Source organism: Dermochelys coriacea, chromosome 2 (assembly GCF_009764565.3).
Source record: "Dermochelys coriacea isolate rDerCor1 chromosome 2, rDerCor1.pri.v4, whole genome shotgun sequence".
Lineage (NCBI taxonomy): Eukaryota > Metazoa > Chordata > Testudines > Dermochelyidae > Dermochelys > Dermochelys coriacea.
This window is the reverse complement of record NC_050069.1, coordinates 83,431,865-83,451,779: the sequence shown is the minus strand read 5'-3', so window position 1 is coordinate 83,451,779 and position 19,915 is coordinate 83,431,865. Positions and strand designations below refer to the sequence as shown.

Here is a 19,915-nt window from a genome sequence, read left to right as displayed (position 1 = left end):
GGATGTAAATACCATTTAAAAATTTAATCCCATTTAAACGTTTAAAAATGTTTAAATGGTTAACCGATTAAGCAGATGACTGGCATAACTACAGCTGGGCGGCGCTGCTCTGGGCAGCATGGCTGGGGGTTGGGTGGTCAGCCAGTGCGGTGCATCTAGTACCAGCTGGCTGGCCGGCCCAGGGTTAACGGTTAAGGTGGGTTAACTGGTAAGACTAATGCTTACCGGTTAACTAGTTAACCTTTTACATCTATAGCCTGAAGGTTTGTATGCTCCCGTGCTGTGCAAATTTTATTTTTTCCTCTTTTTTTAAACTATATTGAACATGGCTTATTAGACGCATGAACTAGAAAATGTGTATTTTAACCTAGATAATAAAGTAAATCAAATTGTACCTGTATGAATGTGTAGTTATGTTAACTAATTTTCCCATTGTTAATTTCAGCCATTGCATTTTTCCTAGTTATGCCATTTTGAATAAATAATTCCTCTCCTTCCTTTGTAGTTACACCTTTCAAATACTTTTAACAGATATGAACCCTCCCCAATGTTGTCCAGATTTACTTTTTAGTATCTTTATTAGTCTTCCAGTTATGTATGTATTTGTACAATGATAACTCCAAGATGTGTCATCTTTCTGGTGGCTCTTTTATGACTTCCACCAATGTATGTATCATTATGATAGTGAGGGTCTTGGAGATCAAGGCAGATTTCCAGGCCAGTTGTGCACCAAAGTCCTATAGTATGGAATTACTTCCCTTTTCTGTGGTGTGAAATCTCTACATGTATATCAAGATTACATTGCCCTTTTGTGCTGTCCTATTGCATTGTGAAATCATGCTTAACTTGCTGTCCATTTTCAGAACTATTACTTTCCAGATATTTGCTGTTTATCAAATTTGTTACTTGATTTGTATTTACTCAGATGCATTAGCTTGCATTTTTCCAAATTAAATTGAGTTTGATTTTTGTCTATACGCCCCTGTGCATTTTGTCAATCCTCATTGGTGTTTGCAGTTCCTACAAAATTTTAGTGTTGGGTGCAAACTCCTGCTAAACGCACCCCACTTATATTCGCTAGTTGTCATTATCTTTTCATGCTGCCAAGTGTCAGGCATTTCAGTTCTGTCACACGTTCCTTTTTCTCAGCTAGGTTCTTACACATCCATCTGAGCTGCTGTCCTATCTTTTGGCCAGTTAGTGTCAATTTTGCACCTGCTGAGTAGTCATCTGCCTGCTGCCTCTCTTGCCACTCCCTCTGCTGGATCAGGATCTGAAAAGGATAGCTAGGAAAGGTTAGCAGTGGCATTTGAAAGAGAAGGCAGGACAGCAGCACAAGGTGAGGGATGCATTATCCTCAAGCTCCCACATCTGCAGCCTGCTCATCCTCCCCCCAGCATCCTCAGCGCTCTCTAAACCTCCCCAACAACCCAGAAACCCACAGCACTACCAACATCCCCAGTAACCACACATACAGCTACCTCTTAGCTTCCATCTTGAGCACTCACCCAGCTTTGCCAGCCAGAGTTGCCAAGTTTTGTGCAGTTGCAAGTCCTACTCCCATCTCTGATTGGAGCAGAGTGTGTTGACTGTCAGCTTAGGCTTCAGTTTATAGTACATGCAAATGATTTGCTACTATGCAAACATTTAAATTTGTATAAAACATCATGTGTGGAACAGAACAAAATTTGGCAAATTGCGCCATGTCTTTTTAGTCCTTCAGCCAGTTTTCAGTCCATTTGACATTGAGTAGGGTTTCATGAAACATCCTGTCAGATGTTTTGTGAAAATCCAAATAGTGTATATCTACAGTTTATATGTTGGGAACAAAGTAGCTTTGGCAATACAGTGACTGTGTAATTTCACAGACAATAATGGAACCAAGCTTGAAATCAAATCAGACTTTTTTCACTACAACACTTGTGGACCATCAGTTATAGTAAGTGATTTTCAGTTAAGTTATTTCTTGCTTTGTGTAATAGTCACAAATATCTTGAAAAAATCAAATTAAGCACTTCCTTTTTATTTTTTATTATGTACAGCTTCCAAAAATATATTTAGATGTGCTTCAGTTCCAGTCTAAAATTGTGAGATTGATTGGTGGTGCTGTTACTGACTTAATCCTGTATATCCTGACCTGTTTCTACATCCATGTAAAATGAAAAGTTTACATTCTTGGGCAGTTTGGTCTCTGGAAGATTTGTATTATCAATGATATTTTGTTGTGTTTTAATACATATCAAAAGGCGTAATTATTGTTTGCTGGAGTCATTCTACAAGTACCACATTGTAGATACAATAGTCTTACATAGGGCTTTTTGTTTTCCCTGATGCTTTTGAATAGCCGAGGTTTAATATTTCAAACTTGATAACCAGCCTGACAATGAGCTCCTTATGTTGTACCCTGGTTCAGTGTTGGAGCTAATGATCTTGTAAATGCAAGGTCAGAGACTATTCATTACAAAGACCAGCTTCTCAGCCAAATTGTCAGTCACTTTTGTCAAGCAGTACCAAAATCCTGAAAAACTTCTTTCTGTTCTTTCCATTGTATTACTTTAAAACATGAACATAAAGTTTAGGATCAAACCATTAAATCTACTGAGTTTTAAAAGGAGATGGTAGTGTACCTTTATATATTCTTTTAAGTATTTTTTCATGTAAAACAGGATTCAGGTGTATAGTTTGATAATTTAAAGATGACCTATAAATGACTTTTAAAAATTGGATTTATTCCTTTTTTGCATAGACTCATAGACTTTAAGACTAGAAGGGGCCATTATTATCATCTCAGTGGTACCAGGTGACAGAACAAGGAATAATGGTCTCAAGTTGCAGTGGGGGAGGTTTAGGTTGAATATTAGGAAAAAGCAGGTAAGCAAGTGGGCATTCCTCCTGGCTGGAGCCTGCACCTCGCACCCCCTCCTGCACCCTCACCTCCTGTCTCCAGAGCCCTCTCCTGCACCCAAACTCCTTCCCAGAGCCTGCACCCCTGTCCCAGCCCGGAGCCTGCACCCAAACTCCCTCCCAGAGCCTGCACCCCAACATTCTGCTCCTGCCCGGAGCTCCCTCCAGTACCCAAACTCTCTCCCAGAGCCTGCACACCTCACCCCCTCCTGCACCTCAACCCCCTGACCCAGGCTCAGCCCAGAGCCCCCTCTCACACTCCAAACCCCTCGGCCCCTGCCCAGAGCCTGCACTCCCTCCCAACCCACTGCCCCAGCCCAGTGAAACTGAGTGAGGGTAGGGGAGCGTGAGCGACGGAGGGAGGGGAGAATGGAGTGAGCGGGGTGGGGCAGATTCTGGCTTGATCTTAAATTCAAAAAGTGATCTTGTGTGTAAAAAGGTTGCAAACCACTGATCTAGTCTGACCTCCCGAACACTGCAGGCCACAGAACCTCACCCACCCACTCCTATAATAGACCCATAACTTTTTGCTGAGTTACTGAAGTCTTCAAATCATGATTTAAAGACTTCAAGTTACAGAGAATCCACTATTTGCACTGCAAGTGATCCATGCTCAGAGGAAGATAAAAAACCCCAGGGTCTCTGTCAATCTGATCCAGGGGAAAATTCCTTTCCAACCCCAAGTATGGTGATCAGGTGGACCCTGAACATGTGAACAGGACCCACCAGCCAGAATTCTCTGTAGTAGCTCAGAGCCCTCACCATCTAGTGTTCCATTACCAGCCTTTGGAGATATTTGCTAGTAGCAGTTGCAGATTGGCTACATGCCATTGTAGGCAGTCTCATCATAACCTTCTCTCCTTTAACTTGTCAAACTCAATCTTGAAGCCAGTTAGGATTTTTGGCCCCCAGTACTTCCCTTGGAAGGCTGTTCCAGAACTTCACTCCTCTGATGAGTAGAAACCTTCATTTAATTTGAAGCCTAAACTTGATGATATCCATTTGTTCTTGTATCAACATTGCACTTAACTTAAATAATTCCTACCCTCCTGGTATTTATCTCACTTGTATTTATAGAGAGCAATCATAATTCCCCTCCATCTTCTTTTGATTAAGCTAAACAAACCAAGCTCTTTGAGTCTCCTCTCATAAGAGAGGTTTTCCATTCCTTGGATCATCCTGGTAGCCCTTTTCTGTACCTGGTCCAGTTTGAATTCATCTTTTTAAACATGGAGACCAGAATTGCACACACTATTCCAGATGAGATGTCACCAGTGCTTTGGATAATGGTACAAACACTTCCTTGTCTATACTGGAAATACCTGACCTGATACATCCTATGACTACATTAGACTTTTTCAAGGCTGCATCACATTGGCAGCTCATAGTCATCCTGTGATCAACCAGTACACTCAGGTCTTTCCCTCTCCTCTGTTGCTTCCAACTGATAAATCCCCAGCCTACAGCAAAAATTCTTGTTATTCCTGAAGTACATGGCCTTGCACTTTGCACTATTAAATTTCTTCCCATTTCTATTACTCCAGATTTCAAGGTCATCCAGATCTTCTTTTATGATACTCCGTGTTGGCAATACCTCCCAACTTCGTATCATCTTCAAATTTTATTAACACACTCCCACTTTTTGTGCCAAGGTAATTAATAAAAATGTTAAATAAGATAGGTCCCAAGACTGATCCCTGAGGAATTCCACTAGTAACCTCCCCCAGCGAGACAGTTACCTTTCAGTATGAGCCGTTATAGTCTTTCCTTTAACCAGTTCCTATCCACCTTTCAGTTCTCATTTTAATCCCCATCTTCTCCATTTTAACTCGAAATTTCCCATGTGGAACTGTATCGAATGCCTTACTGAAATCCAGGTAGATTAGATCTGCATATAATAGGCCTGAAAAGATTGTGGTGGGGAGGGGGGTTCCCCCTTAAATATCAGGAATGCCTAAACGACTCTTCCCTGGCTTTCACTCCACAAGGAGACAAGAGTCTGTTTAATGCTTCTACTGGCATTTGCAAGATCAGGCATTTCAGACCATAAACTCCTTACACTAGAGGTTAATGTAATATTGTATTGTAAGCAATATTGGATCTATGATAGTGATTTGAGTAATAAGTGAAGTCAGAAAGCATTCAAGGTATTATTTGTTTTAAACTTCTAAATCAATAAAAGAGAAAAATTTAGGTAGTACACTGCAGAAGCATCTTCCTACAAACATTTGTGAACACCAATCCCCAGCAGCCCAAAATCAATGAGTTGTAAAATGTAGCTGAAAACATCTAAAGGGACAGCATCAACTTGAAAATTTGTCTAAAAAAGCCTCAAAAACGCTAGCTACAGGTAGCCCCCAAGATAACAGAAAGTTAGCAAAAATGTTTGTTTTATTTACTTTGGCATTTGGCAGCAGTTTGTTTTTAGTCAGATTTGTTGTTCCCCTGTATAGTCAGTCTCTCCCTTCCTTGAATAAACCCTTATAGGCATTGTTTTAGACTATAGAGGAAGGAAGTGTTTGGGGTTTTTTGTTTTGTTTTAAAGTTAGCTAACATGTTTTCAAGACATTACTGAGCACCTAGATTAGATAGGTTTAATACCTTTAAAATGTGTTCCCAGGCTGTGGTCGATACTAAGCTCTACTCTAGGTGTGAGAATGGTAATTCCCCACCCCCCCAAACCAGTCATGTTGTGTTGGTGGGGTAGGCGGTGTGCAACATCCATCCTGGAGGTGGGGAAGGGTAGTAGGAGAAACCAGAGGATCGTTGGGAATTGAACATCCAACCTGGCACTATGCTTTTATAGTGTTCTAATCCTTAATGCCATAAAACTTCCTCTGAATCCTGCCTGTCAAAAGGGTTTAAAAGAGAGAACAAGCTTAATGAGTTCAGATAGGCTACCGTGGCAGAATGGGTAACTGTTACTATATTATATCTGAGAATTCAGTAACTTCATATTAATTAGTCAGCTGTTCATCTTTTAATTGATAAAATAAAATGGTAAAAATTTATTTTGTATATGAAAATTAAAATATGTTTGTTCATGTTCTATTTACAAAGTGCCTCAGTCACTCAGATCAGTGCCTCCCACCCTATGCTCCCTTTATAGTACTCTGATCCTTCTGTTCCATGATCCTCAGCAGTAATAAAGAGGATCATAGAAGAAAAGGATTCAAGAATGTCTTTGTAGTTTTCTTAAAGTAAAATACATTTCTACCCCACTGTTTTTATGTTAGTCACCCAAATACTGGCATACTATGACTGGCAGAGAGAGGGAAGAACAACTGCCACTGCGTAGACTTACTGCTCTATAACACCCAGCACTCTCATCTGAAATGTCGTTGTGAATTGCACTTACTTTCACCCCCATCCTCCACACAATTTGAAAAGTTATTGTAGGCCAAGATTTGCAAACAAACGGAAGCTGTTATATATTTTCTTCAAGGTCACTGAGGGCAAATTGCATCTGTCTCATAATAGTTAGCAGTTGCTGGCTGACATTTGTATTTCAGCAGTGATATTTGGTTCATAGGTTAAAGTTTATAGACTCTGTAAGCTTTAAAAACACTGCACATTAAAAAAACCTAATTGAACTCTAGATTTTTTTTTAGGTATATAACATAAATTACAGTTTTCCATATTTAAGATGTTGACAAAAGTAGCTTTCCATGTTTTTAGTTCTGGAACTTGAAGTGGAAATTCACTTTTGTTCTGTACTGTGAAGAAAATACAACTTGCAATCTGTAGTTAACAGAGAAACTAATTATTTAAATATCATGTTGATGTGCTTGGTTTTATTTTTCTTAAATATTTCATTTCTTCAATTTTGAGGAGACACTGTGGTTTAATGAATAAAGTAAAGGCACAGTGTTGCTAAGGTGGAGTTAAGCAACCTGCAAGATTAACTTTACCTTAACATCTTTCATAAGGGATTTTCCTTTGTTTTTAAAACAATCTTAATATGAGACTGGGGAGAAGAGGGGTTTGGGTGGGTTTCCCCCAATCCTTCATCCTGACAGGTGCAGAAGGGAAGCTTATCTCCTAAACCCATTAGTGGGGACAGTATCTCCTGAAGACAATTGGAGGTGCTCAGAGGTAGGATTCTGCCTGGGGAATCAATCCCCAGGTTGCATCCCTATAAGGCTTGTCAGAGCCCCTACAAGCTTAATGAGGCTTGTCAGGGTCCCTGACCTCCACAGGCACTAAGGGCTTGTCTTCACTACCCGGAAGATTGATGCTGGTGCAATCGATGCAGCGGGTGTCGATTTAGTGGGTCTAGTGAAGACCCACTAAATTGACGGCAGAGCACTGTCCGCTCGACTCTGGTACTCCAGCTCCCCAACAAGAGTAAGGCAAGTCAACCAGAGTGAGTCTGCTGTCGACGCAGCACAGTGAAGACAGCGGGGTAAGTTGACCTAAGCTACGTCGTCTCCAGCTATGTTATTCACTTAGGTCGATTTACCCAGTAGTGAAGGCAAGCCCTAAGAAAGAGCACATGCATTTACAGAGGTTTAGGAACAGCTCAGAACTGCAAGAAAAGTAAAGTTAGCGCTTCTCTGGCTAAATTACCAAAACAAATGAAACTGGTGTGATTATATTGCTTTATTTTGACAAAATATGCAGAATTTTGAATTTTTTGGTGCAGAATTTGGATTTTTTTGGTGCAGAATCCCCCCAGAAGTAGTATTTAGGCTGTTATAATTTGGGTGACTTTTGTCTGATTTATTTGGAGTTTTGTAGAAAAATTTTGCTTTGGCCCCAGATCTAACCTACCACTTTTAATGGCTCTTTTAGTGGCATAACTCTCTTCGTGGGTTTAAATGGGGGAAGTGTCCAAAATTAAACATCAGTGGAAATTCAATTGCAACATGAGCTATGAAGTATCTGCTATTTCTGTATAACTCGAACATTATCTGTTACCAGCCATTCACGGTAAACACATGCAAGTGTTTCATTTATTGTCTTCAACGTAATATTTTTGCTGATTATCAATCACACTGTTCAGATAGAAGAAACGTTACAGAGAGCAAAGTGGTCATAACCATAAACAGAATTCTCTATTGAAATTTAATAGCTTTTAGTCACAACTGAAGAGGCTTTTTTATCCATTTCTAAAAGCATTTAGCTGTTTCCCCTTTATTTTAGGGATGCAGAGAGGCTTGAAGAGTTTTATACCAAAAATCAACAGCTGAGAGAGTATCAGAAAGGACTTCATGACACTATCAAAGTTTTAGAAGACAGGTGAGTCAGGTTTTATTTTGTTTTTGTTTTGCGGGGCGGGAGAGGAGAGAAGGGCTGAACCAAACTTTTTTCATGTATACTCAGAATATCATAGTTAAAGGGAGAGGTAGAAAGTGCAAATCTTCTTACATAATTGTATTAGTTCCCAGGTACCACAGTGCTTGGTGCAATACAAATAAATAGAAATGAAAGAGATCAACTTGGAAACAATGTGACAACTTCTAAACAAATTCATATCCTCTACAAAAATTGCTGTAAGAGGTGTAAATTACGTGGGCAATTGAGAATTTAGCACGTTTGAAGATTGACAAAACTCCAGAGCAAGACAAGATCCCTCCCAGGATTCTAAAGGAAATGGCAAAATAAACTTGAAAGCATTTATTAGATTACATTTTATATTTTAAAACTCTTGTGACAACTGATTAGACATCCTTCCAGTAGATAATGATTTTCAGGGTTCTGGGTAAAGGGTCTGTTCCATGAGATTTTGGATCCTTTGTTTCTGAGATCATTCTCCTTTAAGCTCACTAGCTTTGGCTCTTTCCCCAATCTTTTCTCATACTCAGCTGTTCACTGATCACTACTTGCTCCATTCTGTTTTTTTCTGAAGTTTGGATGCCATGTGGCTTTTCCCTATTGTTGTTTAATCTATTAATATTGAACAAAATTAGTATGCATAAAATTATATCAAATCTCCTGTTTGTCTTTAAAAGTGTCTGGGACGAGTATTATGTTACTTTTGTATAAAACTCACTACTAAAAGGCTTTTAGAATGCATTGAAAGCAGGAGTTCATAATATATTGGGACTATTTCCCTACTTGTCTGCTCGGTCAAAATCCACAGCAAGGTAAAAGCCTTATAGTTTGTGTTATACCTTGAAATTCTTTGTGAAGGGGAATAGGACCATTGAATAGTGTAAGGTACTGAACTTTTGACCCTGCTTGGACAAAGTAGAGAGACGCAAATGGATGAACTTGTGTGGTTACTTAGCGGACAAGGTACTCTTGTTCTGAAGAACCAAGAGTATTTAAGACTGATTCACGGAGGACAACTGTATTACAAACAGCAGTTTTAACTCTCAGAATACCATGTGTTTAATGTGGTTATGATAAGAAGAGAGACTACTAAAACATCCTTCTAACAGTCATTGTCCATTGCTGTAGTATCAAACATAATCAGTTTAAAAGTCAAAATGATTTTTCTAAGGGCCAGTGCTCAACCTAAGATCTGAAAATTCAGCTGTGTTCTTTCTGCTTCTTAAGTTAACAGGAATAAATTCTTACTGCAGAAATATTAACTGGCAATTATTTTGATAACTCAGGTAAAACAGAATCCAGCTCTGTGTTCCATAACACTTTTGGTTCTTCATTGCTAACAGTAGTAAATAAACATTTGGTTTTGCCTACAAAGTGAACAAATATGACTTAATAGGGAGAGAATGTCAAGTAAAAAAGTGGTATTCAAACAAAAATCCTTTTCTGACCACAAACATACTTTAAGGGCTTGGTCCAAAGCCCATTGAAATCAATGGAAATATTGACTTCAGAGATTTTGGATTAGACCCTAGGTATGTGTGTCTGAGTTATTAGCTACATGGGGTTATTATTCCATACTGAGTGGTTACTGTTGATTACTGATCCAACTTGTATATTCTTTTGCTTAATTTTATCATGTTCATATTTTATGTTGAATGTGTATCTTATTTTTGCATAATTTTGGACAATTTTTAGTTAGAATTACAATTATTAAAATGTTTAGCTATTATTTTCTGTCTAATATGATACTTCATTAAACTGTATCAGACAAATGTCTTCCCTGAAGCTTACAAGAAACGAAGTGACCTACTTATCTCATTTATTTACTTTGCATATGGTGAGCTGCTCATTTAAGTGGAGAGAAGAGGTTGAAAGTTGGTAGAGAGAGGTGTAAGAACACCAGAGTTGAACCCCTGGGTATTGCAGTGACGATAAGCAGTAGGGTTTCATGGAGTCGTACAGCATAGTGTGTGTAATTGAACATTACTTATACAAGGTTTTTCGTTATATATTATAACCCTGATTGCTTTGTTTGTATGTTGTATCTTTCTTTTTAGACTGTATGCTCAAGAGGATGTCTCTTGCTTTGTGTTTGAAAACTACCTAACACGTTTTGGATGCTGCTGAAATAACTGGAATGCATATATATAAATATTAATATAGGCTCTCACTGAGCTCAATCAGCATTCTTCACTAAATGGAAATAACTTGATAGGTGATTCAAAAACCCCATTTTGAAATTTGTGTATATAATTACACAAACTCACATAGACTACATTTAGTAATTTTCTCATCTAATAACTGCTTGACTATTTAACATATGACTAATTACTGAAGTCTTCCTTTAAAACTCAATTCAAAGTAAACATTCAGTTCTAGTTTATGTACAATTATTCAAGTATCAATACATCAAAATATGAAATGTCTTCAATTAGCAACCTTCTGTTGTCAACAGATTACTACTTTTGTTGTTTCAAAAGCCAATTAAGTACCAGTGTCTGACTTACGTATGACTAGAACCCTACCAAATTCATGGCCATGAAAAATGCGTCACAGACCATGAAATCTGCTCTTCCCCTCGTAAAATCTGGTCTTTTGTGTGCTTTTACCCTATACTATACAGATTTCATGGGGGAGACCAGCGTTTCTAAAATTGGGGATCCTGACCCAAAAGAGTTGCAGGGGGGTCCCAAGGCTATTTTAGGGGGGTTGCAGTATTGCCACCCTTGCTTCTGCACTAACTTCAGAGCTGAGCAGCCAGATAGTGGCGGCTGTTGGCCAGGCTCCCAGCTCTGAAGGCAGCACCACACCAGTTGCAGTGCAGAAGTTAGGGTGGCAATACCATACCATGCCACCCTTACTTCTGCATTGCTGCCTTCAGAGCTCGGTGGCCGGAGAGTGGTGGCTGTTTACTGAGGGCCCAGTTCTGTAGGTAGCAGCGCAGAAATAAGGGTGGCAATACCATACCATCCTTATTTCTGTGCTGCTGCTGGTGGCGGCTCTGCCTTCAAAGCTGGGCTCCCGGCCAGGAGCCGCTGCTCTCCAGCCACCCAGCTCTGAAGGCAGCACCACTGCCAGCAGCAGCACAGAAGTAAGGGTAGCAGTACCGCAACCCCCCCCCCCCAATAACCTTGTGACTCTCCCCACCACGACTCCTTTTTGGGTCAGGACCCCTACAATTACAACACCATGAAATTTCAGATTTAAATAGCTGAAATCATGAAATTTATGATTTTTAAAATCCTATGACTGTGAAATTGACCAAAATGCACTGTGAATTTGGTAGGGCTCTATGTATGACATTCTTTCTAGCAGATGAAAAATTTATTTTTTAATTTTTTCCCATAGATTAAGAGCAGGATTATGTGATCGCTGTGCAGTAACTGAGGAGCATATGAGAAAGAAACAGCAGGAGTTTGAAAATATCCGGCAACAGAACCTTAAACTTATTACGGAACTTAGTGAGTGTTATCTAGTATAATGGTCCCCAAGACAAAATGCAGTCTGTTGTAAACTTTGCTATGTTGTTGGTAAACTGGTGATTATACACCCTGCTATAGGTTGAGAGAATTCCCATATTGTACCTTTAATAATCCTGAGAAGTTCAATAAAGCAAGAACGCTCACTTCTGTGGTCTTCAAAACAAAATAAACGAAAAAGACAATTTTAAATAGTTTAATTTCATATTAACTTGGAGTGAAATGCTGCTCCTGTAATCTCAGTATATGTATTTTGTTTTTATTCTCTCATGGTTATGGTCCTACCAAATTCGAGTCCATTTTGATCAATTTCAAGGCCAGAGGATTTTAAAATTGGTCAATTTCATATTTTCAGATGTTTGTCTGAAATGTCAGGCTGTTGTAATCCTGGAGGTCCTGACCCAAAAGAAGGGTCATTGGGGTCGCAAAGCTGTTGCAGGATTGCCACCCACTACTTTGTGACCCCTTCCCTCCTCCCACCCCCCCCCCATGATCCCCTTTTGGGTCGGAACCCCTAGGCTCACAACACCCTGAAATTTCAGATATAAACATCTGAAAATGTGAAATTGACCAATTAAAAAACCCTCTGGCCTTGAAATTGATCAAAATGGACTGCGAATTTGGTAGGGCCACAACCATGAGAGAATAAAAACAAAATAAATACAAAGAAAATATATAAGAAGAAAAGAGAACAGAAGCACGATAATAAAGGGAAAATGAACAGAGGAAGGTGGGACCTCGCATTCCAGCAATATGGGGCATTATGGGAAGAGGCTTGGAGATGAGACTGAGTGTTTTCTAAGTGTGAGTGTTGGCAGAATTAGGATAGTTGGAAGAGATGAGGTCAGAGCTGTAAGCCAGCAAATTGTGATGAGTCTTTCTAGTTTTAATTTCTATTACAACTTCCAGTATCATAATAATGGATTATTGTTTCTCAGACAATCCTGGTTATTGTGAGGACCAAAAAGTAAGCCTTGATTATGTTGCTTTTCATGGTCTCTCCGTCCCCAGTCTAGACAGTTATGTCAAGGAACCCAGAATGAGCTGTTCAGTCTCACTGCAAAAAATTCGCATCCAAAATTAAAGTATCTACTAATTACATGAAACTAATTAACATTGTGATCCATAATTTGTAATAACTTTTTGCTGTAAAAAATTAATTTACAACCTTGTTAATGACTCACTTGAATACTTCTGTTTTTGAATGTCAATAAAAGAGTAGAAGTTTACCGTTTTATAATTGTATAATAATCTCATCTCTCACTTCCTGGTCATGTTAGAGGAACTAACAAATATCAAATGCAACATAAGATTAGTGTGTGTGCTGATGTTTCACTATATATTGCAGTGAATGAAAAAAACAACTTACAGGATGAAAATAAAAAGATATCTGAACAGCTTCAGCACTTGCAGAAGCAGATGAAGTAAGTTTCTTCTTCTCAACATTAATTTCAGAAAATATTAAATGTCTGTTTAAATTCCTCAAACTAGAGTCAGATCTCTTAATAAATTCTCCAATGAAAGTCCACTGTCATTTGGAATTAATAAAGAACTGAAAACAAATATCTTGCTATCTCAGTATGCAGCATTTTCCCTTATTTTACACTGTGTGTATGTGTGAGAAGGGAAGAATTTCTGGAACCAAATGATTGCACTTATTGATAGCTTTAAGAGATCTTGGTCATTTTAAATTATCTTGGTCATTATGAATATGGATTTTAAATTCATATTCACTTATACCAGTGTAGATACTCAGGTTATTGTTTCTCGCCTGGATAAGATTTTAGAAAAGAGATTTTTAAATTACATATTTAGTTGGGGGAGTAGGAGGGGCGATGGATCTCTGAAAAGCAGTACATTTTAGCAAGAGACCCCAAGTATAAATGCAATCCAATGACCTACTTATTCTCCAATGTAATATGGTAGCACACGTAATACTATATTTAATACAGAGATGTTGCATCGTGGGAGAGGGAGCTAGTATTCCTTCATGCAACTGTGATGCAACAGCACTAGAAATACTTTGTTCAGTTCTGGTCCTCTAGGGATCAGTCCTGTGATGATAGGAACATAGACTAGGGGAATAAATAGGTCTTCTCCTTTTCAAACACATATAATGAAATTAGATCTTTACTGCTTGGTTGTTCTCCTAGCAAGGCCTAAAACTGTCTAAAATTACTATTTTCAAATAGACTTATGAAGGTGTAGGGGAAGGCAGTCTAGATTATAGGAAAACTGTATTCTGTGTTCAAATCTTATTTTACTAGAGGTCTTGCCTTGGATGGAGAGATCAGAGACTTCCATGTTCAAATATTTTGGGTGGTTTCTGGGAGTCTTTCCATATTTCAGGAATTATGTATTTGTTGTGGTGTCTTTATGGACACTGTATATGCTGGAGATCCTTTTCAGCAGTTACTGAACTGAACTTTAAACCCTTCTTTTCGGGCTGTTTTATGTTATACTATTTTGGAAGTCTATCTGAAATAGATCAGGAGCAAAAATATGGAAGAAAAATATATTTCTTACATGCTATTTCCGTTTCTCAGTTATCTTGTACAAGACTGAGTATCCTACTAATATTGAATGGAGATTCCAACAGTTAGTTCATTTTTGAAGGATAACTGAACAGCTAAAAGTTGTGAAAATGTGTAGCCAGTATTACTGCTTTCATAATTGGTTCTTGATAGTACTTAGGGAATTTCATAGGGAGAATTTCAAATGAAGCAAACTCTGTTTGATAGCAGGTGGCATAGCTTTAAGGTTTCAATATTTTCTATAATGACAGGTTTCAGAGTAGCAGCCGTGTTAGTCTGTATTCGCAAAAAGAAAAGGAGTACTTGTGGCACCTTAGAGACTAACAAATTTATTAGAGCATAAGCTTTCGTGAGCTACAGCTCACTTCATCGGATGCATTTGGTGGAAAAAAAAAAAAAAAAAACTTTTTTTTTTTTTTCCACCAAATGCATCCGATGAAGTGAGCTGTAGCTCACGAAAGCTTATGCTCTAATAAATTTGTTAGTCTCTAAGGTGCCACAAGTACTCCTTTTCTTTTTGCGAATATTTTCTATGACCCCCTATTTGAAGAGAAGCGGCATAAACCACACATTAAGTAGTCACCTTGAAGTGTTTTAAAGAAACAAAATTAGCAGGTAAAAAATGTACCTGAGTTGACATTTATGCTGCCTTCAAACTTGTCATACTAATTAAGCCTAACTAGCTCAGTCATTCTTGTTGATTGAGCTGATAGATTTCTACATTTTTTTCATTGTATTTCCAGCTTCTTTTACAGAAGTCATTACAAGTTACCTTAATGCAACCACAACTTATTTTTTCCTGTGAGTTTGATCAAAACTTCCTGTTTGACCGTACACTACTCACTAACTTGTGCCTTAGTTTTTGTGGTTGGAGATAATTTATCTTTGTAAAATACTTTGAAATCACCAGTTTAAAGGCACTATAAACGTGCATAATTTTATTTCCTCTTTCATTATTTTATTTTATTGTATAGCTAGGTAGTTCCCTAGTCACTGAAGAGGATTTTGCTTGGCAGTTTCTCCACACTTCCTCCTCCTCTTCCTTTAGATCTAAGACCTCACATTCTACTTTCTAAAGACAAGCAAGTCGTCTCCAATCTCTAGTTTCTCTTGAGAGGTCAAAAGGAGACGTAAGATTAAGGAAAAATGACAAAAGCAGCCTGAGTTCGATTTCCTTATCGCTTTGTCTTCACTTTTCTTTCTTTTTCTTTTCCCAGGTGACAGTGAAAAGTACTTCCCATAAGAGGACAAAAAAGGATAAAACATTGTTTATCTAGTTCAGAGATCTCTAATTAGAGCTTGTTCTTTCCCTCTGTGATCCCTGCCACTTCTAGATATGCTTTCTTGGGAGAAAAGGTTTACCACTTTATTAAACGAGGTTTTGCGCATCATGAATAGGCTCTGAGACCACACAAAATAGGGCCAAGTGAACTTCATGCTTACCGATCTGTGCATTTTTAAAGACGTTTCAGGTTACTTCTTTCTCTAAAAGGTGGCACCGCTTGAGGTATAGGGCTCTCTTAGGAGTGGTCTTAATCTTCTAAAAGCAAATTAAATTAAGTCCTCTATAGGGGAGTCAGTAAGTCGTAACATGAAATCATATGTTGGGAAAGATTGTCTCTGAGCAATTTTAGTAACATTTAAACTTGCCTGGTAGCATCTCTCATTTTTTTTGTGTTCTTGATGAATGTAGGAATTTCCATAATGGATCAGAGCAGTGGTCCATGTACTTCCGTATCTTGTCATCTTGATAGCTCTTACTGTGAGAGATTCACTTAAGCCCTGAAACATGGAAGTTTATGAAGTTCACAAGATGACCTAGCCTTTCTGAATTTCTTGTTAGGTCTGTGTCTTCTAATAGTCTGGAGTCATGATGGCAATACTAATTCTATATCGTGTTGCACTTGGCTATATATTCTGAATCTGTGATTGTCATTTTCTTAAGCTGATTTTCATAAATTTCTTAAAATTAAAGATTTAGCTCTTCATCTTGCTGTTTTTAGGTTTTACTTTAGCTCTGAATTCTGTCCTCAGGGGGAGAGATCAACAAGCAGTGGAATTGGAGGAAGGGGTCATTCCAGATTCACCAGTTCAGTCTTTTTCATTATCCATGGTTAATCGTATCCGAAGAAAGAAAGAGAACAGGCATGTCCGATACACAGAACAAACACATACGGATCTGAAGCATTCTGAAAGCACTAATGGTAAGAGTGTTATTGGTCATCTTTTTCTATAGTGGCTTTTTCAAGATTTTAAAGGGGAAAAGAAAACAGAAGCCACATTTAATTTTGAATTCAAAAAGTTTAAAAGCCTTCTGTGTACAAGTTCAAAAAAAAGTGAATTTGGTTATGTATTGTAGTAATTGTGCCTCTGCTCTAGGGTGCAGAATTGTTTTGATATTAACCAATATGCTAGTGGTATATTTAAAGTGTGTCCTACTCTCCCAAGGTTTCTGAATTCCCATATTAGTATATGATTTGGGCAGACAATAGATTTTTCTGAATCTTATCCTTTCTAGAACTCCTAAATAATAAAAAGAAATTGAGGGGCTAAATCCAAATCTTGTTCAGATAATTAACAAATGTGATGATGTACTCGTTGTTATATATCAATTAATTTACATTTTAAATGGAATTTATTATTTTAAAAGTAATTGCAAAAGTGGCCTCATAGGATTACATGTTTGGGTTTCAGTGACTTCAGAATCAAACTCGTTCAGTTTGTAAGCAAAAAGATTTTTTTTTTCCCTTAAGTCAACTCTGAAAACTGCCTAGGAATCATAAATTCATACACTTTTTTTTTTTTTTTGGAAGTCCAGAAGGGATCGTTATGATGATCTCGTCTGACATTCTGTATAACACAGGTCAAAGAACATCACCCAATAATTTCTGCATCAAGTCTATAACTTCTGTTTCAGCTATAGCATATCTTTTAGAAAGACATCCAGTCTTGATTTAAAAACAAGAGATGGAAATTCCATCATATCCCTAGGTAAATTGTGCCAATGTTAATTATCCTCACCATTAAAATTTTGGAAGTCTAGCTGTATTCTTTCCTTCTCACACAGCCTTGCTAGTAATAGTTTGTTTAGTAAAAGCTGTACCTGCAGTTAACACCTATGCAAACCAGGTGTTACTTATTGTTAGATATTTGTTAATAGCCATTCAGGACTTCACTCTACCATCTAGGCATCCCTAAATTAGTTTCTTGGAGTAACACTTACCTGAAGTTTGGAATTGCACTTTCTGCCATGTGTGTGCTTCTAGCATCACCTAGTGGAGAACAAAAGAAAAGCCATCCTGCCATGTTCAGTTATTGCAGAGAAGTTGCATCAGAATTAACAAAACAGCCCCCTGAATTGAGCAACTGCAAAATATGTTTTTCTGCTATAGGAATCCTGCTTACATTTGTCTTGTACGCAGCCCATTAATACTGCAGGCATTTGGATTAATCTAAACTTGGTCTAAGATATTCACTTAGCAAATGTAAACTACTTTAATAACAATAAAAACTATTTTTATGTGCAGTAAGATTTCCTGTATGTATTCTAATAATACTCAGGATGCATGTTACAAGATCTGAATATTGTCTTCCAAATGCTCATATTATGTTAATTTATTTCTTGCGAAATAAGAATATATCCTGCAAATATAGAAGCTTCTGAATAGTTATAAATATAAATTTTTAATAGGCTCTTTTCTTTTTAGGAATAACAATAGAAGATATTAATCACAAAGTATATTAACTATTCTTATAGGCTGTTGGTACCATGCTGGAAAAGGTTAACTACGTATCAGTGTATAACCATACAAAATGTCATGTTTGTAATCCAAAGTGCAAGTTATTCATTATATTCACCATTGTCTTAACTGACCTGCTGTTGGGACAGCTGAAAATTATCCCCTCTATTAGTTAAATTTTGAAACAACTGCCTCCCCTTTCAGCTGGCAGGTGTACAGAACATAGGCTTTGAGTAAATGGGGTCTAACTGTAATGTGTTACATACATAACTGTGATTTGTTGCATCAACATAAGTGATAATTATCTGTCAAAATATCTTTAGTGTTATTTGGGTGGCTTATTTTATGCTTTCATGTTAAAAAGTACTCCTTTTGAGCACAATTTCACCTCAAGAAATATAACTTCTATTTGTTGTTCTTGGTTTGTTTTCTTTTTCCCCCTTCAAGTCTTGATCATGAAAACCCTTTAATTTTAAGCATGTGAAGATAATGAGACTGTTCACATACTTAAAGTTAAATGTGTGCACAAGTGTTTACAGGATTGTTTACCCTAGTCTGTACCTATTCATAATTATGAAGCCAGGTCATATCGAATTTAACTTTTTATTTTTATTCCTTTATCTAGAGTTTGGAAAAGTTTCATTGTCGTCATCCACTCAAATTCCTAACCATGGTGGAAAGGAAATACTAGTGGCAGACACCTGTGACCAAGAACTGTCCCCTAGAGCAAGTAAATACTAGGTTTAATCATATTTATTTCATAAGGGGAAAAAACACAGGCAGTTATGGGTAACCAGTAACTCAAATTCAATTTGTAGTTTTCAATTTGAGCTCTGGAGCAAGAAAAAAGAAGTAATCTTAATCCCATAATTACTGTAGATATTTCCTCAGTGAGCTGGCATACACTCTTGAGATCTAATTCCTGTTCTTCTCACTGAGTTCCATTGTCATTTTGGGAAAGTCTTTTAATGTCTATAAAATAGATTAAAATACTGTAAGTGCTAAATCTTACTATTCTTATAGTCATCCAGGGCTGTCTCCAGTACAAGAAGTCATAACTAAAATCTTTTCTTCCATTTGATTCCAAATGTTTAAACTTGGTTTCTGCTCCTGTATTCTTGGCATAATCATGGGTTGGTGTAGCTTTATTTTTTTCTCTATTTCATGTTCTTTACTTTAGAAACAAGATGTCAAGCTTGTAATTTCCAGAAATATCAGTTGTCTGGATTTTTCTGGGAATATTTAATTAGATGACTGGAGATAGCACTGATTCAGAAAGTATTTCTGTAGGACTCTTTAACATTTCTTACCTGAAAGCCCATTATTTTCCCCTGATTTAATGAACTGAGCTGTTCTACAACTCTGTAAGAAGGCAAGTTTGCCTTTCTTTATTTCCCTAATCTAAATCTTAAATGAATAACTTTAAGGGAAAAAAAATATAATGCATTGAATAAATTGTGTAAAAAATTTTACAAATTTGTGAACATTTCATATTCCATATATACAGTTAAATAATTAGAAATTCTGTAAAGCCATATGGCATTAAAAATATTTAAGTTGTCAGACCTCACAGGCACCTATTTTACAGCAGATTAATCCCTCATGTCTGCCCCCATGTTTCTGTTTTTAGGAGACAGCGTAAATTTCCTTCAATGTGGGATTATTTTTAAAGTAATTAGCTGTCTGGAGCAATAATCTGAGTTTTTGAATTTTAAATTCTTCTATATTAGAAGCAGATAGTAAATATTCTAAAATATGTTAGAACAGTTAGAATAAGGTCTTTCTTTTAACCCAGTTGGAGTAATTTGCCCATAGATTTAATGGGCTATCCTGAAATGCTGAATTTCATTGTCAGTAAATTTACTTTGGATAATGTTTTCAAAATGGAAAAATTCTTCACTCAGAAAAAGAACTTGCAATACAATGTGAAATAACAAAATGTTGTTTTGAGCACTATGTAGCATAACATCATATTGAAATG

The 19,915-nt window shown here is 37.3% G+C and overlaps 1 protein-coding gene across 7 annotated transcripts in view; it reads left to right on the top strand.

The window, feature by feature from the left end:
• The window catches only part of RBBP8 (RB binding protein 8, endonuclease), a 78,064-nt gene that overhangs the window by 22,299 nt on the left and 35,850 nt on the right, over positions 1 to 19,915 (top strand). For 6 of the 7 annotated variants that reach the window (XM_043507993.1, XM_043507991.1, XM_043507994.1 and 3 more), the window contains 5 exons: positions 8,050 to 8,145; positions 11,530 to 11,642; positions 13,009 to 13,084; positions 16,229 to 16,398; positions 18,560 to 18,664. In XM_043507993.1, the coding sequence (XP_043363928.1) occupies positions 8,050 to 8,145; positions 11,530 to 11,642; positions 13,009 to 13,084; positions 16,229 to 16,398; positions 18,560 to 18,664 (560 nt within the window). The remainder of the gene's footprint in view (positions 1 to 8,049; positions 8,146 to 11,529; positions 11,643 to 13,008; positions 13,085 to 16,228; positions 16,399 to 18,559; positions 18,665 to 19,915) is intronic. The other variant, XM_043507995.1, reaches the window with a different exon arrangement.